This window comes from Aethalodelphis obliquidens, unplaced genomic scaffold, assembly GCF_003676395.1.
Source record: "Aethalodelphis obliquidens isolate GAN/ISIS:26980383/991018 unplaced genomic scaffold, ASM367639v1 scaffold3, whole genome shotgun sequence".
NCBI lineage: Eukaryota > Metazoa > Chordata > Mammalia > Artiodactyla > Delphinidae > Aethalodelphis > Aethalodelphis obliquidens.
The window spans coordinates 59,906,343-59,932,541 of NW_020837947.1; the positions used below are offsets into that span (position 1 = coordinate 59,906,343).

General features: G+C 38.9%; 1 protein-coding gene across 1 annotated transcript in view; it reads right to left on the reverse strand.

The window, feature by feature from the left end:
* Positions 1–26,199, reverse strand: part of KLHL32 (kelch like family member 32) — a 268,165-nt gene that overhangs the window by 163,953 nt on the left and 78,013 nt on the right. The window contains exons 3-4 of the mRNA XM_027090215.1: positions 23,629–23,716; positions 14,692–14,872 (exon numbers count right to left, since the gene is read on the reverse strand). Coding sequence (XP_026946016.1) covers positions 14,692–14,872; positions 23,629–23,651 — 204 coding nt within the window. The 5' untranslated portion in view covers positions 23,652–23,716. The remainder of the gene's footprint in view (positions 1–14,691; positions 14,873–23,628; positions 23,717–26,199) is intronic.

A 26,199-nucleotide genomic window follows, 5' to 3' on the forward strand; every position in this document is an offset into this window, starting at 1 on the left:
CACGAACCCGTGTCCCCTGCATCAGCAGGCGTTCTCTCAACCACTGCACCACCAAGGGAAGCCCTACATGTCTCTTTTTGAATTGTGGTTTTCTCAGGGTATATATGCCCAGTAGTGGGATTGCTGGGTCATATGGTAGTTCCATTTTTAGTTTTTTAAGGCACCTCTATACTGTTCTCCATAGTGGCTGTATCAATTTACATTCCCACCAGCAGTGCAGGAGGGTTCCCTTTTCACCACACCCTTTCCAGCATTTACTGTTTCCAGATTTTTTGATAATGGCCATTCTGGCCAGTGTGAGGTGATACCTCATTGTAATTTTGATTTGCATCTTTTCATGTGCCTCTTGGCCACCTGTATGTCTTCTTTGGTGAAATGTCTATTTAGGTCTTCTGCCCATTTTTTAATTGGATTGTTTGTTTTTTTGATATTCAGCTCCATGAGCTGTTTGTATATTTTGGAGATTAATCCTTTGTCCATTGTTTCATTTGTAAATATTTTCTCCCATTCTGAAAGTTGTCTTTTCGTCTTGTCTATGGTTTCCTTTGCTGTGCAAAAGCCTTTAAGTTTAACTAGGTCCCATTTGTTTACTTTTGTTTTTATTTTCATTACTCTAGGAGGTGGGTCAAAAAAGATCTTGCTGTGGTTTATGTCAGAGTGTTTTTCCTATATACCACATCTTCTTTATCCATTCCTCTGCTGAAGGACATTTACATTGCTTCCATGTCCTGTCTATTGTAAATAGTGCTGCTGTGAACATTGGGGTGCATGTGTTTTTTTGAATTATGGTTTACTCTGGGTATATGCCCAGGAGTGGGATTGTTGGGTCATATGGTAGTTCTATTTTTAGTATTTTAAGGAACCTCCACACTGTTTTCCATAGTGGCTGTATCAATTTACATTCCCACCAACAGTATATGAGGGTTCCATTTCAGGAGAGATTAACATTTGAATTGGCAGACTGAATAAAGCAGATGGCCCTCCCCAGTGAGGGTGGGTCTCATCCAATCAGTTGAAGGCCTGAATAGAATAAAAGGCTGAGTTAGAAAGAATTCTTTCTTGCTGCCTGTCTTTTAGCTGGGGCATCAGTCTCCTGCCTTCCAAGTCGAACTCAGACTGGAATTTGCACCACTCTCTAGCAGCAGAGTCAGTACAATGTCCTGCATACACAGGTGCTCAGGACACTGCGCAGAGGAATGGCAACGCCCTTTAACGCAAGAACAAGTCAGATCATGTGCAGAGTGCTGCTCGCCATCTTAACGTATCCATTCCTGCTATTCTTAGAATCATGACTTATTATATATTAAAGCTGACTATTCCCCTAAGGGGTAGGTTTCATTTTCACAATCTAATTGCTCACTCAATGCAAAAAGGAAACAATAAAACAATTATGAGAAAGCAGTGAGGTACCTGTAGTATTTTTTCTTTCATTAAAAAATTAATACATTTTATTTTTTAGACCAGTTTCAGCTTCACAGCAAAACTCAGGAGAAAGTACAGAGAATTCCACGTAACCCCTTCGCATCAACATACCTCACCAGTGTGGCAAAACTGATGAATCAACATTGATACACCGTTATCAACCAAAGTCTGCAGTTTACATTAAGCTTCACTCTTAAAGTACTCTTACATTAAGGTACACTATGAATTTGACAAATGTATAATGACATGTATCTACCATAATAGTATCACACAGATCAGTTTCACTGCCCCCCAAATCACCTATGCTTCATCTATATATCCTTCCCTCCCCGCAGGCCCTGGCACGACTGATCTTTTTACTATCTCCATAGTTTTGCGTTTTCCAGAATGCCATATAGTTGGAGTCATATAGTTAAGTACCTTTCAGACTGGCTTCTTTCACTTAGTAATATGGATTTGAGGTTCCTCCATGTCTTTTCATGGCTTGATAGTTCATTTCTTTTTATCACTGAATAATATTCCATTGTATGGAGGTACCATAGTTCATGTAATCAGAAATGAAAGAGGAGATATTATAAATGATACCACAAAATACGAAGGATCATAGGATCATAAGAGACTACTATAAACAATTACACACCAACAAATTGTATAAGTTAGAAGAAATAGATAAATTACTATAAATACAGCCTACCAAGACTGAATTATGAAGAAATAGAATTTGAGCTGACCAATAATGAACAAGGAGATTGAATCAGTAATCAAAAAACTTCCAACCAAGAAAAGCCCAGGACCAAATGGTTTCCCTGGTGAATGCTACCAAACATGTAAGAAAGAATTAATGCCATTTCTTCTCAAACTCTTCCAAAAACCTAAAGAGGAGGGAATACTCCCAAACTCATTTTATGAGGCAATTATTACCCTGACGTCAAAGCCAAATAAGGACACTACAAGAAAAGAAAAATACGAGCCAATATCCCTGATCAATATAGACGCAAGAATCCTAACAAAATATTAGCAAATCAAATTCAACAGAACATTAAAAGGATGATACACCATGATCAAGTGGGATTTATCCCTGAGATGCAAGGATAGTTCACCATATGCAAATTAAATGTGATATATACCACATTAACAGAATGAAAGATAAAAAAATATATAATCATCTCAATTGATGCAGATAAAGCATTTAACAAAATTCAACATCCTTTCATGACAAAAACTGTCAACATCCTAGAAGAAAATATAGGCAGTAAGCTCCTGGACATCAATCTTGGTGATAATTTTTAAAATCTGACACCAAAAGGAAACGCAACAAAATCAAAAATAAATAAGTGGGTCTACATCAAACTCAAAAGCTTCTGCATAGCAAAAGAAACCATCAACAAAATGAAAAAGCAAGATATAGAATGAGAGAAAATATCTGCAATCATATATCTGATAAGGGGTTAATATGCAAACTAAAAAAACAACTCATACAAGTCAACAGCAAAAATAAAAAATAATCCCAATTTAAAAATGGGTAGAAGATCTGAATAGACATTTTCCCAAAGAAGACATACAGATGGCAAACAGGTACATGAAAAGGTGTCCAACATCACTAAACAACAGAGAAATGCAAACCAAAACCACAATAAGTCACCTCACACCTGCCAAGATTGCTATTATCAAAAAGACAAGAAATAACAAGTGTTGGTGGGGATGCAGAGAAAAGGGAAACCTTGTACACTGTTGGTGGGAATGTAAATTGGTACAGCCACTATGGAAAACAGTACAGTACATTCATCAAAAAATTAAAAATAGAATACGATCTAGCAATCCCGCTTTTGGGTGTATATTCGAAGGAAATGAAATCAGGATCTTGAAGAAATATCTGAACTCTCATGTTCATTGCAGCATTATTTACAATAGGGAAGGCATGGAAACAACCTAAATGTCTTTCTACAGATAAATGGATAAAGATGATGTGGTACATATACACCAGGGAATATTATTCACCCATGAGAGAGAAGGAAGTCCTGCCATTTGTGACATGGATAAACCTTGATGGCATAATGCTAAGTGAAATAAATCAGACAAAGACAAATGCTATATCTCATTTACATTGGGCTGGCCAAAAAGTTCGTTCAGGTTTTTCTGTAACTGTGAAACCTGAACGAACTTTTTGGCCAACCCATAAGAGGAATCTTAAAAATTCAAAATCATAGAAACCTATCATAGAATGTTGGTTGCCAGGGGCTGAGGACTGGGGGGAATGAGATATTGACCAAATGGCATAAACTTCCAGTTATAAGATGAGTAAGTTCTGGGGATCTAATGTACAACATGGTGACTACAGTTAACCCACACTTTATTGTAGACTTAAAAGCTGCTAAGAGAGTAGATCTTAATAGTTATCACACGCACACAATAAGGGAACTATGTGAAGTGATGGATGTGTTAACTAGCCTTATTGTGGTAACCATTTCACAATGTATAGGTGTATCGAATCATCACAGTTATATACTTTAAATTTATACAATGTTATATGACAACATCTCAATAAAGCTGGATAAAAAATAAAAATGGAATGGTGTATATATCTACACTGCTATTATCTGTATCATTGCTCTTCAAAGTAGACTGTCTTCAAATTGCTACTTATCCATCAGACACAAGGTATAAAGTCCCTGCCAGAACACAAACTCACTACTAGCTTCTTGAGAAAGGCTTCCTGTGAAAAACTGGCAGCTGAACTAACACAGTATTTCATGATGTAGATGATTAACATTCAGCAGATTATTAGCATGGATAGTTAACAAGCATTTCACAGACTGGCACTGGTCCATGGACCTCGAGTAGCACTGATCAATATTTTTATACATCACCCCTTAGATTCTGGCTTCCTTTCCCACACTACTGAGACCAACATCTTCAACAACAGTGAATTCTTTTGCATTCTCCTTGATCTTCTGCAGAAAATGCCAATCTCTTGAAACCCTTTAATTTTGGCACTTTGATTAAAATGTACATGGTAGTTATCTTTATATATCTTTGACTTTTCCTTTTTTGTCCCCTTGGCCATCTTTTCATTCTCTTTCTGCCACCTGACTAAAGGCATCCTTTAGGTCCTAACCACAGACGTTTTTTTCTGCTCTCTCTTTTCCCTCTTGATGTGCAATCTCATATGTTACCAAGATCTGTCTCAACCTTCACCTCTTGTGCAGAAGCTGAGTATTGATGTTTTCTGTACCCCTTGCAACATCAAGCACAAACTTTTCTGCATATAGTAGATGCTCAGTAAATACCTATGGAATTGAGAAAGTAGTGAATTATGTGCATCATTTGGCACTACTGTCAGCTATAGAGTTAATCTGTTCTTACCACATTAAGAAGTAATAAAGAAGCACATTGATTTGTGAAGTAGTAATAGTTACTGTGTTAAAAATATTAAATAAAATTAAATATTAAATACTAAGCAAAACCTAAGAAAATTAAAATGGAAACATTTAAAAATATGAAAAATAAAAAATGTTAAAGGTTAGTTATTTCATAGTTGCATACAGTGAATTAAATTTATCATGAGAAAAAGAATATGACAGGGATAAAATGGTCCTAATATTGGATTTTTGCCTTTTCCTATTGCCAGGAGTTCTGCATTCCAAAATCCAATCCAATGTAGTGAAAACAGATAACTACAACCTGAAAATAAATTATTTCCTTGATGGTTTTGCTATCAAAACTCAAACAAAAAAGGAAATGTACATTTTAAAAGCATCATATATCTGAATCACTTTCCGGTATTCTTCATAATCTGCCCAGTAGAATCTGCCCATTGGTCTTTTTAAACTTCTTTAAGAGTTCTACCCCCACCCCGCAGGTTCTTGACAATAGCTTCAATACTGGTAAAACCTCAGCCTTTAGCCATAGTTTTTAATTCCTAACAGACATTGCTCTACTTTTTAATTATTTCTATAAATAAATATGATAACATTGAATGTTAAAACAAGTATTCATTTGATGGAAAACAATAATCAGTTTACCATATAATGCATAAGTCAAATGCACTATGAAAATGATACTCTGGTGCCTCTGTGATTGATACATATAATGCAGAAGCTGGGGAAAGGAAAGAACACAGCAGTGTGCAAATTTGCAAGAATTACCAAGGCTGCTGTTTCAGCATAAACACCAATAACCACAGAACTCAGTAGTATTCATTTGGCCTCAAGCAAAGTAATTAATCACAGGACAGGTCAGTGTAAAACTGACTATGGAAAATACTGAACATCATGGGATTTAATTTTAGTGGTATTCAGGTACCAATTTAAGTAACTGTAGAGTAATGCTTTGCTTTTTAAGGCAGTAGTAGATATTTATTATGCTCACAGTACCCATCAAAAAGATAAACTAAAACTAATTACTATATGTACTGAAGGATTTGAGGGTTATTTTACTATTATTCCTATTCTTTTTTTTCTGAAAAGGAGGTTAGTTTTGAATCACTCCCAGCTAATGTTTAATTTTTGAGGACTGTACTAATCAGCTTGTGACAACAGTCCTATGGATCAAAAGAGTGAACCTCATTACAGCATCAAGCCCAGCAACTGCTCAGAAGGTTCCCAGAAGAAAGCGGTGGCAGAGGTGACTGAACAAAAGACAAAAACGGACTATTCAGAGTCCTTTAATATTTACATAGATAGCATTTGACAGTATTTCATGTACATTTATTTTTATTCTTAATTTTATTTGTTTAAGCAAAAATATAGTTTATTGGGAGCTCACAAAATCAATGAAGGCTCAGGAACAGGCAGGGAAAAAAGGCAGGAGGCTGCAGGCTTGGCGGCTGGAAGCAAATAACTGTCAATGGTATGTTGCTGTATATCCTCAATGTGATGAACACAGTATGTCATATGTCTTACATATGATTTCTGAACATCAGAAATGTTCACCAAGAGTCTCTAAAACCACCAAATAAGAGACAGCCTGAACCCAACACTTATATGTTTACTGTCAGCAGTGCTACTACCTTCAAGTCTGTAAGAAACCTGCTTAAGAAATAAGATGAACTAATGGGTAAAACAGACAGTACATGTAATGGGTATTCGAGGAGGAGATTGGGAAGGCCCCACGCATGTGACACAGCAGGAAATTGTTCCAGCCAGATGCAGCAGGGGAGAATGAATACTGAGGGTCTGTGGGCCTCCAGGCACTGCACTTGGCGCAGGGCATGCAAAGGACCAGAAAAGAAAAAAAGGCACTGGCTCCGCCCCTCAAGAGCCTTCCACACTTGCTCCCTCGATGGTACTGATTCCTTCAAAATGCCTTGCGGCTGCCCTTTTCCCAGCTCCATCCACACCTCCGGTCTGCAGTGAGGGTGAGCACCCGCTTGCTCCCACCGGCCAGGAGCTCACTCATTCTTTTTTTTTTTAAAGAAGATGTTGGGGGTAGGAGTTTATTTATTTATTTTTGGCTGTGTTGGGTCTTCGTTTCTGTGCGAGGGCTTTCTCTAGTTGTGGCAAGCGGGGGCCACTCTTCATCACAGTGCGCGGGCCTCTCACTATCACGGCCTCTCTTGTTGTGGAGCACAGGCTCCAGACGCGCAGGCTCAGTAGCTGTGGCTCACGGGCCCAGTCGCTCCGTGGCATGTGGGATCTTCCCAGACCAGGGCTCAAACCCGTGTCCCCTGCATTGGCAGGCAGACTCTCAACCACTGCGCCACCAGGGAAGCCCCTCACTCATTCCTCTCCCTCACCATCCACGCAGCGTCCTGTGTATTCTACCTACTACTACCCGCCCAATCTCCCTCCCCCTCACCACTCCTCACACACATCCTGTCTCTCCAGCCTCAGGTCAGGCCTCCATCAGCTCTTACTTGACTGCTTCCATGCCCCTAATGTGAATTATTTAACATCAATCTCCATTTCTTTATTTTTGAAACGGAGATGATGATGGTGATACTTAATAGTAATACCATCTGTCTTACAGATTTCTTTAGAAAATGAAATGAACTGATACACATAGAGTGGTTAGAGTGTCTGTAGCACAGTAAATACTCAATTAGTGGTAGTTATTATTGATTGAGAGTGCCAGAGAGAGGAAGAGGTATAAAAACAAGGTTCAAGACCTCCGACACCAGCCAAACTGTTAATATAATTACACTACACTATAGTTATTTGTTCACTTGTCTGTATCGCCTACCAGACTATAAATTCATTCTGCATCTAGAAAACAGTAGGTATGTAACAAATGCTTACTGAATTTTTTTTAAAACATTTATTTGTAACTATATATTATATACTCATTTAATAGCCTTTAATGCAATTTTAATCAAATAGTGACTGGAGAGTATGATTATAAAAATACAGGGAACACAGATTTTTTTTTATTATCATGGGCTTTATCCTCTTTTCTCAAAACTAAAAATTACATAGGCAGAGCACACTCAGGCTCTAGTGGAAAGTGATGGTCAAATATTTAACTCTCCAAAATGTCATATTTGAATCACTTTGTCATCGCATATGCAAAGCTATGTGAGACAGTCAAGACATCTGCTTCCTTGGTCAGAAAGTACAGGCATTCATGGAGATTGAAGCTGGAGACAGCAAATGGTAAACAACAGCCTCCAGAAGCTACAGGGTGGCCCACTGCCCAGGGCTGCCACAGGGAAAAGGGTAAGAGGCTGACTCATCCCATTTCTCACATACACTCCAGATCATAAGGCCTCTAATTCCTCCTGCTACCTCTGGTTTAATACTTCCTCATTCAATTCTGTTCAACAGTACTCTGACGGACTTCACTAGTCCTCAGCTAGTCAGTCACTTTCAGAGAAGTCACTGGTGAAAGGGACTGCAACACATGACACATCTTCAATTCCTTTTTTTTTTTTATACAGCAGGTTCTTATTAGTCATCAATTTTATACACATCAGTGTATAATCTTCAATTCATCAGTGTCAATCTTGAATTCCTTTTTAAAAAAAGTTTCCATGGGGCTTCCCTGGTGGTGCAGTGGTTGAGAGTCCGCCTGCCAATGCAGTGGACACGGGTTCGTGCCCTGATCTGGGAAGATCCCACATGCCGCAGAGCGGCTGGGCCCATGAGCCATGGCCGCTGAGCCTGTGCGTCCGGAGCCCGTGCTCCACAACGGGAGGGGCCACAACAGTGAGAGGCCTGCATACCGCAAAAAAAAAAAAAAAAAAAAAGTTTCCAGCTTTATTGAGATATAATTAACACAACACACTGTGTAAGTTTAAGGCATACAATGTGATGACTTGGTACACATATATATTGTGAAATGATTACCACAATAAGGTTAGTTACACATCCGTCACTTTATACAGTTACCTTTTCTTGTGTGTATGTACTAAGAACTTCTAAGAACTACTCTTTTAGAAACTTTCAAGTCTACAAGTATAGTATTATTTACTACAGTCACTCTGCTGCACATTAGATTCCCTAGAACTTTCTCATCTTATAACTGGAAGTTTATGCCCTTTGCCAACATCTCCCCATTTCAACTACTCCCCAGCCCCTGGCAACCACCATTCTATTCTCTGTTTCTGTAAGTAAGATCATACAATATTTGTCTTTGTCTGACTTATTTCACTTAGCATAATGTTCTCATGGTTCATCCATGTTGTTGCAGATGGCAGGATTTCCTTCTTTCTCATGCGTAAATAATATTCCGTTACACACACACACACACCACGTATTCTTTATCCATTCATCCATGGACAGACACTTGGGTTGTTTCCATATCTCGGCTATTATGAATACTGTTTCAATGAGCATGGGAGTGCAGATGTCTCTTTAAGATCCTGATTTCATTTCCTTTTTTATATGCCCAGATATGGGATTGCTGGATCATATGGTAGTTCTAGTTTTAATTTTTTGAGAAACCATAATGTTTTCCATAGTGGCTACACCAATTCACATTCCCACCAACATTGTATAAGGGTTCCCTTTTCTCTGCATCCTCACCAACATTTTTTATCTCTTGTCTTGGTAATAGCCATCCTAGTAGGTGTGAGGTGATTTCTCATTGTGGTTTTCCCTGATGGTAATGTTGAGCATGCCCATATGCCTGCTGGCCAGTTGTATATCTTCTTTGGAAAAATGTCTGTTAATATCCTTTGCCTATTTTTTAATCACAGTATGTGGGTTTTTGCTATTAAGTTTTATGAGCTCCTTACATATTTTGGATATTAATTCATTATCAGATATATGGTTTGCAAATATCTTCTCCTATTCTGTAGGTTGCTCTTTCATTTTGTTGATCTTTAATTCCGTGGGTGAGACAAGCTACAGTTATAATGCTTCAGAAAAGAGGGACCTTGCATATGAATTTAGAGAGGTGGCAGAGGGTGGACAGGATAAGGCTTTGTGGAAGACTTCACACTTGTTGGCTGGGATAAACCTTGGAAGATGGACAAGGTAGACAAAGAGGTGAGTAGGAGGTTAAGGTAGAAGGAATGGTCATTAGCAAGGCTGAGAGGTGGAAAGGCCCTCAGGTGGAAGAGAGTGTTTGGAGAACAGTTATGGCTGCAAGATCAAATGAACAGATGGGAGAACACAGATGAGGATGAATGATAATGACACAGCATGAAGGCACACTCCGGGGGTCTGGCAGAAAGGCCTTGAGGAGCTCTGGGGGACCTGAGCAGGGGGGTGAAAGTTCACCATACAGTCATCTGCGCGATGGTTTGTCAAGGGACAACCAGAGGAGGAGAAAGTTAAGTGGCTACTAGAATGTTCTAAGCAAGAAGGAAGGGGGTATCAGATTCAGAAAATGTCAAGATGGAAAAGGATGAATCCAAAACGCTATTCTGACCCATCAAAAGGTGAGGGAGTCTGCAACCAGATGAGCCTAAAGATGAGCAGTCTTCTTTTCCCACAAAGGGCCAGACAGAGCATGACCAGGGATCCCAAGTTAGCCCAAGGAGAGAAACAGATAATGCTTACTGAAGGTGTGATGTGCATCAGATATAGCACTTAGTGCATTATGTACCTTATCTCAATCTAATCTCTGAATCAACCTATTCTGAGAGTTATGCTCTATGATCACCAATTTACAGATGAAAAAACATAGGTTTACAGAAGTCAAATGACTTGCCTATGCTCAAAGAATAAATAGTGAAGAGGGTGAATAACCCAACAGATATTAATTAGAATAGCATCCACTATTTGTCAGGGACTGTGGGAAACAATAGCAAACAGGGAGATATGGTCCCTCCCACTGTATTCAAACTCAGATCTGACGCTTAGCTCTTCCCTTTCTTCCTTCCACCACTGCTTTACTCTTACAAAAGAAGCCCCTGGTCTAACACAATTATAGCTTTTGACTAACACCATGTTGTGCTGATATTAAGCCTAAATTTAATTTTTTTTTTAAATCATTATTACTTGGCTGAAGAATGTGTTTTAGCCCTTTCATTTAAAATGCTGATGATCACAGGAATCCACAGTACTTTGTGCTCAACTGTTCGTTATTCATATGTTAAGCAAGAAAAGCTGATACCATCTCTCAGATCAATGTAAAGGAACAGTTTACACAAAACTTGTGCCATCCACAATTATTTTAGCTTCAATATAATCTGCCAGATATCAGAATACAGAGTACAAACATCTATTTAGGTCAGACTACCTAATTAATTTGAACAGATCACACTAGAAAGAAAAATCCATGAATAATTTGCATATTTTATATGCAGGATGTTAAAAAATTGAAATACACATGGAATTCTCTGAGAATTAGAAAACATTTCTTCATTCATACTTACTAAGCCTGAGGCAACATTATAAGTGTTGTGAGAGATACAGAAATTACTCAGACAGGATACTGTTTCTAGATGTTTCAGTGTGGTAGAGTGTAAGACACAAGGAAGCCAGACATAATTCTAGTTTAAGGCATGGGTCTCTTGCACTTCTGCATGTATTATGAGTGAGGCACTGACTGTCCTTGTTCTGAACTCTCATTTCAGGGATGTTTCTATAGCAAATGGCCTTGATGACAGAGTGATATCTCCCTTCAGAGCAAAGAGCAGTTCTGTTTACTCAGAGATAGAATGTTTCTTTGCAGAGCAAAGGGTAGGCATGCTTACTGTCCAGTATAATAATGTTTTCTTCCAGAGCAAAGGACAGACGTGTTTCCTACGCATTATAAAAGATTCAGGTTCCCTAAGCTCAATGATCCTCAATGATCCAACCCACTTTGTGTGACTTAAGAGTTTCACGTCTTCTAGCAGCATCTCTGAACCAGTGATAGACTAAATTGCTGGTTTCCAACTTGGATAAATCACAAATCTTTGACAGTTCTTGACAGTGGTAGGTTACAAAAATGGCAACAAATTCTTCCCCTGCCTGCATCCATGCCCTGTGGTATCCTCACTGACACTGACTCAGCCTGGCCACGTGACTTGCTTGACCAATGGGACATTAGTAAACAGGACACAAACAGGAGCTTGAAAAGCACCTGTGCATTGAAGATAGCCCTCTTGCTGTTTTTAGAATTTAGCTGTCATGTGAAAAAGCCCAGGCTAGCCTGTTTGTGAGAAATACATGCCCAGTGTCCCTACAACTCCAGCCATAAGCCTACCAATCACCAGACAGGTAAACAAGGTCAACTCAGATCATCCAGTCTCCAGGCAACTCTCCAGTTAACCGCTGACGTAAGAATGAGTCCAGCATATATCAGAGAAACTGGCAGACCAGAGGAGCTACCATCCAGCTTCTAAGTTTTGGGGTGGTTTGTTATGACAAAAGCTAACAAAAGATACAGGGTATACGGCAAAAACAATGTCCAGTATAGTGACTATATTACAAGCTCCATAGGGTTCAGCCTATGTCTGGTTAAATATTATAACTTCAGCACTTATCACAATGCCTAGAAAAGAGATAAGTGCCAAGAGTTCCAACTCTGTCTTGGTTTCTCCATCTGAACAATTAATACACAAGTCACTGAAATTTCACCTCACAAGCAGGTCATGAGATTGAAGGGACTGCATATGAATCCAGCAGGGCACATGGTTCAGTGGAAAAAGCACAACTTGGTACTCAAGGAGACAGGTGCTCTGGTGTGTGAAAATCAGCTCTCCTACTTAATATCTGGCAGTCCTTGGGCAAGTTATTTAAACATATTGCACTTCAGTTTCCTTATCTACAGAACGGGAATAATAAAGCTTTCTTCACAGGCTTTATAACACCAGTATTTTAAAGGAGGCACTCTGTGCACGACCTATCAGAGTATGAGGGGCATTGTGGTAAAAGAGGTGAATAACTTGGAATAGCTGCAAACATCGTTAAATGCCAGCAGCAAATAAAATGCTCTTCAGTGCTCACATGTATGCATTCACTTGCACATTCTCTCTCTCATATACACACATGCACAAAATCAAACCCCAAATTAAATTCAAAATCCAACCCACAGAGACCTAGGAGGAGAGAAGCCAAGCACCAAGAGGTCTATATTATGGTCCACAAGAAGAAAAAACTTGTATTTTATAATGTGCACATGTTATATATAACAACCCAAAGTATGTTGTTTCAAAAGCCCTCCAAATAATATAAGCTTTCTGGAAGATTAATCCCTGACAATGTGAGAGTGTATAAAATGTACATTATATTGATGAAACTAGAAGGTCACTTTACAGATACTCCACTTCATTTCTGCAGTTTAGAATTATGTAAATCCCTACTTTTAATTTTAGATAGATATTTTAAGTAATTACCTCTTTTTTTTTTTTTCTTTTTTGCAGTACGCGGGCCTCTCACTGTTGTGGCCTCTCCCTTTGCGGAGCACAGGCTCCGGACGCGCAGGCTCAGCAGCCATGGCTCACGGGCCCAGCTGCTCCGCGGCATGTGGGATCCTCCCGGACCGGAGCACAAACCCGTGTCCCCTGCATCGGCAGGCGGACTCTCAACCACTGCGCCACCAGGGAAGCCCTGTAATTACCTCTTTATCTTCTACATTACCAGGTTTCATCACATTTAAAACTTTTTTTAATCTTTATTTTACGATTTGGCATCTTTGAAAATTCTCTTTAACTGCTAGTCAGCAATTGAGTACAGTTGATATTGTCTCTTAAACATCAAAATACAAGGTGACTATTGAAAATTTCCAAATCAAACCAAAAAATTGCCCCAGGCTGGATTTGGTTTCTGTATCATTTGAGACTTTGGTAAGAGAAAGTTTTTTTAATTCACAATTAAATTTATATTCTAATTTATATAGAGATTGTATACTATTATGTTTTGAATTTCTTACCTAATCACTAGTTAACTGAAATAACATTGAAAAAATTAAATAAGAATTAAATCATGTATATTCAGAAATTAATACTTCAAAAAAATCTGGTTATTAATTGTCATAATTTTCTTTCTTATATCCATATAAGGGGTAGAATGGAATGCTGGTTAAGATTCAGACATGGATTTCAATTGTAGATCTGCCACTTCGGAACTGTGTGACTTATTACTTAACCTCTGAGTTACCTCAAATTACCTAATCTTTGAGATTCAGTTTCCTTACATGTAAAATGGTGATTTTTATAGCATGTGCATGTGTTTATAAAATGGATTGCTGTGAGGATTAAATGAGATATGTATATAAAGTCCTCTGTCCATGACCTGAATCGTAGGAAATACTAAATTAAATTAAATTTAGCTAAAACCATACTATACACTCACCTTCAAAAAACAACAAACACATCATCACATATCGTTAGCCACTGGAAATCAAACTCCAAAGTTCTACTTAACAAGACAACGTCTTCAGCTAAACAGGCACCTGTGCGTCAACCACAAATATCCTTTAGGTCAATTCCATCTCTGTCCCTGGAGCAGAGACTTGGAAAGCTCCAGGACAAGAACTTCCATAGAAAATAAAAAATTAGAAACACTACATATATTTAGAGACCTTTTAAGAAATAAATTGTCTTACAGATTGTCCTTCTGATCCTGAAACCAGAAACATCCTGTCCTCAGCCTGCACCCCCATTATGGTGCACTACAATGCCACGCTTTCTTTTGGTGGTAGAGTGTCAAACGCCCCTCAGCTCAGATGCAAAGGAGAGCTCTGCTCTCCACTGGAGGGACATCCAGGTGTCCAGCCCAGGGAGGATCCCAATGGGGCCCCAATCTCAGTCTGACCAGGAAAACCCCCCAACATTCACAACTCTGGGGACGATTATCTAATTGGCTGATGATTGTGTGACAGTTCAGGTAAACTGTCATCCTCTGTTTATTAATATCTTAAGAGAAACAAATAAACAAACAAACTACCTTGACTTACCCGGAAGTAGTCGCTGCAGGCTGCTAGGACTGCCTTGTGAGCGTGGAATTTCTGTTCCTCAGCAATCAGGGTGACATCGCAGAGGATGCCGTCACTTCTCTGCTGATTCAGCGCTGCCAGGACGCTATCAGTGTGAGATTCTGAGTGGCAGAGCCTCTGGCCTGTCAGCATTTCTTGAATACTGCGAGGAGGAGAGTGAAGAGAGCAATCCAGTTAATGTTGTTCCTCTCATTAGCCCAGCCGCCCCCAGGCTCCCTCCCTCCTTCAAGAGCAACTCAGGGAGTGTGGATTCCAGTGTCTGTAGTCCTCATTGTCTTTTTCTCCACCATCCTCTTGCTTTCTTTTTCTCTAATTCTCTCTCTTCCGCCCCCCAACAGGATTTCTTTCTCCTTCCTACTGGTCCCTCTCTTTGAGAATTTGTGTTTGTTGTGTGTCCATCTGTGTCTGTGTATTGGCCCATGTCTGCAGGCCTGTGAGCCTCTGCTTCTGGGCCCCTGTCCCCTCAGTATGTATATATCTCTGAGTGCAAAGCTTTTTCTGGATGTGTGTCTAGATGTGTGTAAATATGTGTGCAAATCCTTCCACTCTGGGACCCCCTCCCTAGCTCTCTGATTCCTTTTCTAGCTTTGTACCACCTGTGTGGGGTTAGCACAAGCTCAGAACTTGCCATGCACTGCTCTAGCACAGAACCCACTGCATGGCTCACCAGAGAAGAATTTACTCAGTCTCCCCACAAGACACAATACTCCATTAATAAATAAAATGAAACTGAGCAGATGTTAGTTAGAGGAAAAAAAGGCTACCAGTGACCATTTCATGTAAAAGGCCATTAATTAAACCATAGTGGCTTATTATTAAACTTAGGAAATTATGCACCACCAGGAGAACATCAAAAGAGATCCATTGTAAAGAAAAAATTTAAGGCTGAAAGTAAAATATATCTATCTTATTAGCCTGCAATATCTTGTGTCATCTTCATATTAGACTTATGAATGACTGTGCAATCTATTTTCTGCTCTATTTTGTGAAGTTACTAAACTTACCCATTGTGAAACTTATCCCTTCACTCCCTACCCCAATCTAAAATATTCATCCCATATCCTTTCAAAACTCTTGGGTGAAACACCAGATCTTCCTATAATAATGTAGAAGTAATGCTATAAACACCAAATGCAAGCGGAATTTGTGGATAGTTATGAACAATTCCAGCTTAGATACATGAAAATCTCCACGGCACTCTAGAATCTCAGAACCGACACTGGACTAAAATGAGTGAGCTGCACCAGTCATAAGTTACTCCCAGAATGAGAGCAAGGGCCATCAAGCTCTATTTCTGGCCTGCGACTCTTCTTGAAACCGAGTAAGGTTGCCCTAAGGATGAACGAGCACTGTCTCTCCCGTCCTGATAACTCGACATCCGGTTCCTTCCTCTGAATGTGAAAGAGCCTCTCAGGAGAGCCCGGGAGTCGCCACCAGCCGAGCCTGCACGGTTGTGCCGCCAGTTGGCTGGTAAATTACGGTTCAGCATAAATCACCTTAAAGTAAACCAAATGCTTCCCGGGAAATGCCAGAGTGCAGCCAGTAAGCTTTATCGGACACTTTCGACTGGGGAGCCTCAAAAATGTCAGAACTATTGAAAGAAAAAATAAATTTGACAGGAGATGATGATATAGTAAGTTCTCGTGGGAAGGTGGGAGGATTATTTTCAGTTGAAATGCAGCAGTGAGTTTTGAAATGGTTACTGTCATCGAATATTCATCTAGCAGCTCTAGCTACAGGCAGACTTTTAAAGTCAGTAATTGAAAACTACACTCAGAAGCATAAATAACACACAAATTGCTAGGCAAAGGCTAGAATGGAGATTAATTAGCATAGCTCAAAGAAATGAGGGAATAGAACAGTAATAGAAATATTATCTCAGCTAAGTAAGCTTTAGGATAGTCTTTGAAAAATCCTTCCTAAAAGGATGACATTTTTATATATTTTACAAACACAAAGCCCTTACTATGTTCCATGAATTATTCTTAGCGATATACAATTATCAATTCATTTAATCTTCATAACAACATTATGAGGCAGGTACTAATATCTCCATTTCACAGATAAGAAACCTGATGGTGCAAGATTAGGCATTTTGAGAACCTATTACCATGAACATAATAATGTAATTTGTCCTCCTGCTTAAAGTATAAAAGAAACAGAGACTTCCCCGGCGGCCCAGCGGTTAAGACTCTACACTTCCAATGCAGGGGGCACAGATTCGATCCCTGGTCAGGGAACTAAGATCCCACATGCCGCGTGGCCAAAAAAATTTTAAACATAAAAAATAAAAAATAAATAAAAGAAACAAACAAAACCTGAAACAAAACCAAAAAATGATAATCTGTAAAGAAGATCTCAAAAATCTATGCTGGGGGAAAAAAAAATCACAAAGTCCATATTAATTTTATATTTAGATTGTGCATAGTTAATCTCAAAATCAAAGTTACCTTTGAAAAATAATACACATTAATATAACATGAGATAGTGATAGGAAATGTTTGAAATCATGCTTCAAAAATATTTATCTTTGCACTGACTAAGATAAGTTTGGGGAGAGAAAATAGATTTTACTTATACATTTATTTAAAACTCTCATAACTTTTCTCCCTTTTAATATCACCTTAAATGCTACATAAATGTATTTTGAAATTTCATTTGTAGTGGAACAGAAGAATACATTAAAATAATTGCTTATAATGTTTCCTTACTCATTTCCCAAATATAGAGCCACAATTCATGTCCTTATTATTAAGACTGAATCAGTATTTGCATTTCAGATATCTATAGACAGCGAATAAATCTTGCCAGGGAAAGAGCAGCTGTAAACTGAAATTTGGCAAAGAATAAAGGGCTCAGCTCTGAAACAATTGTGATGATGCACAATTTCACAGTATCATTCAGTTGGGCTTGAAATATTCAAGCTTAAAGAAAACAGCATGCTAAATATTTAAGGCAACACTTGGCACAAGATTCCAAATATTTTGGAACCAATATGTTAGGACTCCTTAAAAGCAGAAACAAATACTCCAACATTTGGCAAGGAATAAAGGCTTATTAATCAACAGGTCATTACTGTATTCTGAAACTTCCCACTCAACTCTCAGATGTAAATCTGCAAAAAGTGTTAAGGCACAAGCGGTCACAGAACACAGCTGGAAAGCCATAGGCCAATGTGATAAAGCCAATAATTATAAACCAGGGAGGAGGTGATTCAAAGACTCATGAACCATGTCTAAATTAGAATGGGAAGCAGACACATCCTTGCATACGGCTCCCTTGGCATCAAAATTATACAAATTAGCAATCTAAACCTCCCACCTTAGAGCAATGTCCCTCCATTATTTAGGAAACGAAGAAGAAAGGAAAAGTATATTCCTAAAACTTCCTAAATTACCAAGAAAACAAACAAACAAAAAACTCCATACAACAGGAGTCACATTTCCCGAGGGTATACAGACTTGTGTGTCATCCTAATATTGGGAAAGGTCTTCCATGGAAGCAATAATGCCACCTCAAAATTCACAAGTGGGTGCAAGAGGGTGACCTGGCTTCCTCAAGGCAACCCCAATACCCTTTCTTCTGTGGAATTCCTTAGAACTGCACTGTCCAGTATAATAGCCACTAGCTACATGTGGCTATTGTGAACTTAAAATGTGTGTAGTCCAAATTGAGATGTGCTGTAAGTGGAAAATGTACACTGGATGTCAAGGACATACTGTGAAATAAAAGAATGCAAAAATATCTCATTAATATTTTTATATTGATTACATGCTGATAATATTGGGGGTATACTGGGTTAAACAGAATATATTGTTAAAATTCATTTTACCTGTTTCTTTTTACTTTTTAAAAAATGTGTCTCCTTGAAAAGTTTAAATTATATATATACTTCGCACTATGGTTCTACGGGACAGTCTAAAAGTTCCCTGGGGATGTGTTCCTCATTTCTTTCCACCTGAACTCTAGAAGGGTTTCAGGTACCCCATCAGGTTGCCAATTAGCCTGGCTGTTCCTGAATCTCACAGGACCCAGCTTCTGCCAGGTACAACATGGGAAGTCCCAGACTCCTTGAGCAAGAAATTGCTTTTTAGTGATGCCACGGAGCAACCATCTGATTGGCCAAATGTCAGCATCCAGTAACAGGGAGATAAATAAATGAGGTCTCAAGGACAGGACTATTCATGACTTCAAATCTTTAACTTTCATTCTGGAATTGATGGTAAAAACTAAAAAGTCAAATGCAGAACATAATGTTCATAACATGGTACAGCTCACTCACAGTGAAGCACTGTGTTAGTGCAAATCACTATTTCAAGTTCATAGTGAAGATTTTTGATCACAGAAATCTCTCAGATTCTCATTTTTTATAGCATAAATTTTGACTGAGTTCAGTCAGTTTGCAAGACATGAATTCCAAAACAGCTGTCTGGTTTTTAAACATCTGTATTTCAAATGTAAAAATTCAAGTCAATTTCTATATCAATGTTTACTTAGTATTTAGATATACAAAATATATGCAGGTAGTTTTCAAGTAAGCTCACCCATAAGGTATTATATACTTATATATCAAACACAGTCAAGTAGCATAGAGATCCTCATTGCTTAAATAGATTACTTTACACAAAAAAGAAAAGGACTGGGCAAAAAACCTGATAGTACTAGGATTATGCATGATTATCTCAGTTCAGTCTATTGATAAACTGTGCCCTAATCACTTCAATTCCACAGTCAAAGTATTTTAATACAAATTAAATACATTAATATTGAAACAATCTTATTTATTTAAGCAGACAGGCTGTGGGAAAAAACCCAGCATGGGGGCTTCCCTGGTGGCACAGTGGTTGAGAGTCCGCCTGCCGATGCAGGGGACACGGGTTCGTGCCCCAGTCCGGGAAGATGACACATGCCGCGGAGCGGCTGGGCCTGTGAGCCATGGCCGCTGAGCCTGCGCGTCTGGAGCCTGTGCTCCGCAACGGGAGAGGCCACAACAGTGAGAGGCTCACGTACAGGAAAAAAAAAAAAAAACCCAGCATGGAACTTAATTTTATTTTTTATAGAACACTTTGTAATTTGTAAATACCTTAAAATTAATGCTAGCAATTAATAACAATGGACAAAATAATAAGCAAAGAAAATACGCTATGCTTAGCGAATAACCAAGAAATAATGAAGACTATGCAAGTTAATTACAAATGGATGCTTAAGGAAAGGAACTTAAATATAAATGGATAGTCTTGTTGCATTCCTTCCTTCCTTCATTCACTCAAACATTTATTCATCCTGTGCCAGGTATTGGACCAGACACTGGAGATAAAATGGTAAACAAACCAAACTCTGTAGCAGCCCTCACAGAACCCTCAGTTTAGCAAGGTACTTACACTTTAATAAAATAATCTGGCCTCCCTGAAGAAGTAATGCTGGAGCTGCAGGCTGAAGGATGAGAACAAGTTACCAAGGCAAAATGGGGACAGCAGAGTTTTCCAGGTAGGGTAACAGCAAATGCTCTGATCCTGTGGCAGTGGGGGGCATGGACCTAACACACAGTCCACAGAATGTTCAGGGCTGGGACCCTGAGGACAAGCGCCGGCGTGGTACAGGACCTGGAGCTCAGAAAGAGGTCTTGGCTAGAGGTGTAAAACTCGTGCGGATAGAGAGAATAACGGAAGCACAGCTGTGTCTCCAGAACACAGCTGAGAGACAACCAATAGTCAAAGGCTGCTGAGAAGAAAGATAGGATTCAAAACATAGAAGCGGGGCTGGGCTCAGCTGTGGGAAAGGACTGCCTTTTGAGTAGCAGGAGGGAAGGAATATTAAAACTTTGGGCATTTTTTGGCTTGTTGAATCGAAAGATTCAGTGGAACCAATCTCCACTGGACAACGAAGCCATGGAAACACAGTATTTAGGTTCATCTGGGCTGGGATTTTGTCAGGCAAATGGATCAAAAATGCAGAGAGCAAGGGAAATTAAGGATTTAAAAGAGTGATAGATTCTAAACTGGCTAAGAATGGAAATAAGGGAAGGAAAGTGTTGATGGATTGGTAGAAAGTGGCCGGGCCAGTTGCTTTACAATGTTGTGCTAGTTTCTACCATACAGCAAAGTGAATCAGCTATACGTATACATATATCCCTCCTTTTTTGGATTTCCTTCCCATTTAGTTCACCACAGAGCACTGAGTAGAGTTCCCTGTGCTATACAGTAGGTTCTCATTAGTTATTTATTTTATACATAGTATCAATAGTGTATATATATCAATCTCAACCTCCCAATTATAAAGCAACTACACACCAAAAAAAATTAATTAAAAAATAAACAATAAGACCCTACTGTATAGCACGGTGTACTCTACTCAATACTCTGTAATAACCTTTGTGGGAAAAGAATCTGAAAAAGAATGAATATACATATATATATATGTATAACTGAATCACTTTGCTGTATACCTGAAACTAACACAATATTTTAAATCAACTATACTCCAAAAAAATTTAATAAAAAGAAAAGAAACGAAAGAAAGTGGCCGGGCCAGTAATGAGACATTGCCATGAGGTCAAAGTACAACCACTGTGGAGGTAGGTAAATCAGGAAGCTAGAAGGAGAGGAGGTCCTGCTGAGAATAAAGTGGCTGATGCAGTAGTTTCGGAAACAGAGCAACTACTGGGGATGCGTGATCCACGGTGTGACCATGAGAGTAGGTGGTTCAGTGAGGAAGGTCAGAAGCAGGTTGGAGATCCAAGGCCACAAAGTCGGGCAGATCCTCCAGGCAAACACTGAGGGCACTGGGAAATTGTAAAGGGTCTGTGGTGAGAAGGAAGACCGTCAGCCACATGTCAAATGCTCAGTGAATGCGGGGAGATGGCCCTGCGAACAGTGGAGAGGAAGAAGGGATGGAGAGAGCTGAAGAGCACCACCTTCAGAAGAGCCCGTCTTTGCTGTCGTTTTGTTGTCGACATCTTCTCAAACAACCGGTATGAGGAGTAATGACCTAGAAGCAAAACTATGTTCCAGCGTGACAACAATCTCTCCACCCATCCCCAAAATACATGAGATTTGAGGAAATAAGGCCACCACTTGAGAAGGCTATAAAGAAGTGGTGCCTCAGAAGAAGACAGGTCTCAGTGAAAGCAGGAGGTGCTTGGAGTTTTTCAGGGTGAGGAAGATGACACAGCACAGCACATGTATGTTCCTGGTGCAACAGTTCCACGTGGCACAGGGGAAGTTTGAAAAGTGCGCAAGGGGGTGCCTGTGTCCCAGCAGAGAAGGAAAGTCCATCGCAGAGATGATGGTGCTATGGAGGACAGATGGCGGTGGGATCAGAGTTGATCAGTGAAAGCAGAGATGGCAGATCTAAAGTAAAAAATCATTTGGAGAAGAATGCACATGGATCCTATTAGCCAGAAATAAATCATTTGGCTTAGCTGGTGGCAGACAGATACCATGGTCTCTATGTGCTATACTGGCTGGATGCTAGATCCAGAGCAGGATTTCCCAACCTCAGTGAAACTGACATTCTGACATTTTTTGCTATGGTCATTATCCTGTACATTGTTAAGATGTTGACCAGGATCCCTGGCCTCTACCCACTAGATGCCAATAGCACCCTCGATCCTGGTGACAATCAAAAATGATGCCAGATATTACACAATGTACCCTGAGGGCAAAATATCCCCCACTGAGAGTCACCCATCTAGAGCAACACTCACTTGGGGAGCACAGAGGCACTAAACTGGCTGTAGCAATGCCTCCATTTCTGAACACACTTTTGGAACTAGTCATCTCTAATAGCTTCAGAGTCATGGAAGAAAGCTGGTCTCATTATTTCATAGACATACTCAATTCTTAGTATTTAAAAAGAAGGCATTTCCCAGGCTTATCACCTCTCTCATTCTTTGCTTTGAGGATCCCTTTGACGGTTTCCTCGAGGATGATGAAGACTTGACTCCACTGAGAATATTCAAAGGAATACCCTGCATTTTCTTATTGACTGCCCCCTCAGTTCTGGGAATGTGCCAGGCTCCTTCCTGCCTGAGGGCATTTCCCCATGTCTTTCCCACCCTTCAAATCTCAGGTCATAGAGTACTGCTTCAGGAAGGTACTACCTCATTCTATCAATCTTTCAAAGCACTTTCACAATTATATTTGTGTTGTTACTGGTGTGGTTTGTTTAATATCTGTTTCCCCCATAGAATATATATTTCATGAGAGCAGGAACCTTATTTGTTTTATTCACTGCTGGATCCTCTGCACAAATAAATATCTGTTAAATAAGTACTAAAGTAAAATCTTATGAGTATTTTAAGAATACATATTAGTCACCCTAAAGTGATTGCTTTAAAGGGGACAATCATATATATGTATAGTTTTCTGATTATTTTTTAAATCATATACCTTTAGACACATCTACCTTTTGTTTGAGGGAGGTTAGCATCCTAAATAAGAAAAAGATAAAAAGTAGTATCAGGGCTTCCCTGGTGGCGCAGTGGTTGAGAGTCCGCCTGCCGATGCGCGGGACACGGGTTTGTGCCCCGGTCTGGAAGATCCCACATGCCGCGGAGCGGCTGGGCCCGTGAGCCATGGCCGCTGAGCCTGCGCGTCCGGAGCCTGTGCTCCGCAACGGGAGAGGCCACAACATGAGAGGCCCGCGTACCGCAAAAAAAAAAAAAAAGTAGTATCAAAGAATCCTTAAACATACCTAAGTTTGGCCAGTAATTATATCTCAGTGGTTAGCCCCTGTGCTACCATACTAAACTCACACACACACTCTCAGACTGGTTTGCTTAATTCTTCAAATACACATTGAGCCCCTCCCTGTGCTTGGTCCTAGAATGTGCGGTGTGAGGATTTCAAGTCACACATGTCTCGCTACACAAGCAAAGACGTATCCTACAGTACCAACCTGAGGAAGCGTTCAGATGGCATTCTCCAGCTGGGTTCCTCAGGGTCTCAGCCTTAGAAATTTGCAGAGGAGTCGGCAAGCATTCCAGCTGAATAAAAAAAAACAAGAAAGAAAAGCACAGTGAGCTAAATGCAAAAAAGCACACTCTGGGCCTTAATGATGCTAATGCTTTAGAATGCTAAGGAGGCACCTTGGAGGGTTTTATCATCGAGATATAACAATCTGACTGAAAGCTCTTATAATAGGCAATGGTTTGGAATGCTTCTAAATTTTAAAGTTTTTTCACCTTACTGGAACTTCAGCGACTAAGAAGTCAAAATGTATTTGAGAACCAAAAATAGCTAAAGTAAGAGTTACAGTAAAAATTAAAACATCAGACAGCCAAAGGGAAAAATTAAGATTTGATAAAATACTGCTACGATTTATGTCAGAGAATGTTTTGCCTATGTTCTCTTCTAGGAGTTTTACTGTGCCATGTCTTATATTTAAGTCTTTAAGCCATTTTGAGTTTATTTTTGTGTATGGTGTGAGGGAGTGTTCTAACTTCATTGATTTACATGTGGCTGTCCAGCTTTCCCAACAGCAGTTACTGTAGAAATAAAAATAAACAAATGGGACCTAATCAAACAAGCTTTTGCACAGCAAAGGAAACCATAAATAAAACAAAAAGACAACCTGCAGACTGGGAGAAAATATTTGCAAGCAATGTGACCAACAAGGGCTTAATTTCCAAAATACACAAACAGCTCATGCAGCTCAGTATCAAAAAAACAAACAACTTAATCAAAAAATGGGAAGAAGATCTTAATAGACCTTTCTTCAAAGAAGACATACAGATGGTCAACAGGCATATGAAAAGATGCTTGACATTGCTAATTATTAGAGAAATGCAAATCAAAACTACAATGAGGTATCTATCACCTCACACTGGACAGAACAGCCATCATCAAAAAGTCTACAAATAATAAATGCTGGAGAGGATGTGGAGAAAAGGGAACCCTCCTACACTGTTGATGGGAATGTAAATTGGTGCAGCCACTATAGAAAACTGCATGGAGGTTCCTTAAAAAACTAAAAATAGAGCTACCATTTGATCCAGCAATCCCACTCCTGGGCATATATCCAGAAAAGAGAAAAACTCTAATTCGAAAAGATACATGCACATCAATGTTCATAACAGCATTATTTACAGTAGCCAAGACAAGAAAGCAACCTAAGTGTCCATCAACAGAGGAATGGATAAAGAAGATGCAGTATATATATACAATGGAATATTTCTCAGCCATAAAAAAGAATGAAATGTTGCCATTTGCAGCAACATGGATGGACCTAGAGATTATCATACTAAGTGAAGTAAGTCAGACAGAGGAAGACAAATATTTTATGATATCACTTATATGTGGAATCTAAAAAAATAATACAAATGAACTTATTTACAAAACAGATTCACAGACATAGAAAACAAACTATGATTACCAAAGGGAAAGGAGGGAGGGATAAATTAGTATGCGATTAACAGATACACACTACTATTGATATATATAAAATACATAAACAACAAGGATTTACTGTATAGCACAGGGAACTTATATTCAATATCTTGTAATAACCTATAATGGAAAAGAATCTGAAAAAAAATATAAACATTATCTATCTATATATATATATATAAAACATTGAATCACTTTGCTGTATACCTGAAACTATCACAATATTATAAATCAATTAACTATATTTCAATTTTTAAAAACTGATAAAATAAAGTTGCAGAGGCTAAGCCACAAATATTAGTTGACTTGTCCTTTAGTGAAGTTAAAATCAACTACGTCTTGGGCATCTACAGAAAGACGATTTTCTATTCAAGGAGTGAATTTCTGAAAAATAGATAGAAAAATAACATATAGAAAGGATGAAAATTATAAGGAAATGGAAAACAGATTTTTACAGGAGCTTTAGGATTAGGATAATTGGAAATATGTAATTGGATGAAGTTGTCAGGCTTGAAATCACTCCTTGGCTATATGTTCATTCAATCTCACAGTCCGCACCCCAGCCTTTGTTTTCAATCATTGTTGTAACTCTAAACAGAGAAGTAAATTATTTGAAAAGTCTGGGATGTGCTCCATGACTATGCTTTACAACTCTCATTAGAAGGTCTAGCTCCCATTTTCTAACACACCCAAGCAGTAAAATTAATTCCAATTTGGATAATCTTAAACAGGCTCTCTTCTAAGTTTCATTTTGAAAAGCAATACAGTGTAAAAACACTTATGAAAAGAATGTGTAAAGCTGTGCCTATTTCTGCTGATTTGTATAAAAGAGAGATCTATGATTTCCAATCTAACTAATATATAGTATTTGTTACATTGTATCCAAACCCTCATACTATAGTAATTCACATAGATATATCATAATTTGCTGAGAATTCCACTGTTACCGAACAGATTGTTTCAAACATTTTTCATACATTTATACTTATTTCTTGCTTTCTTTTTTTAATTACTGAAAATAGTATTATCTATACTTTCATTTATTTCTAATTTAAGTTTTGACAAATCTAAAAATGAGCAT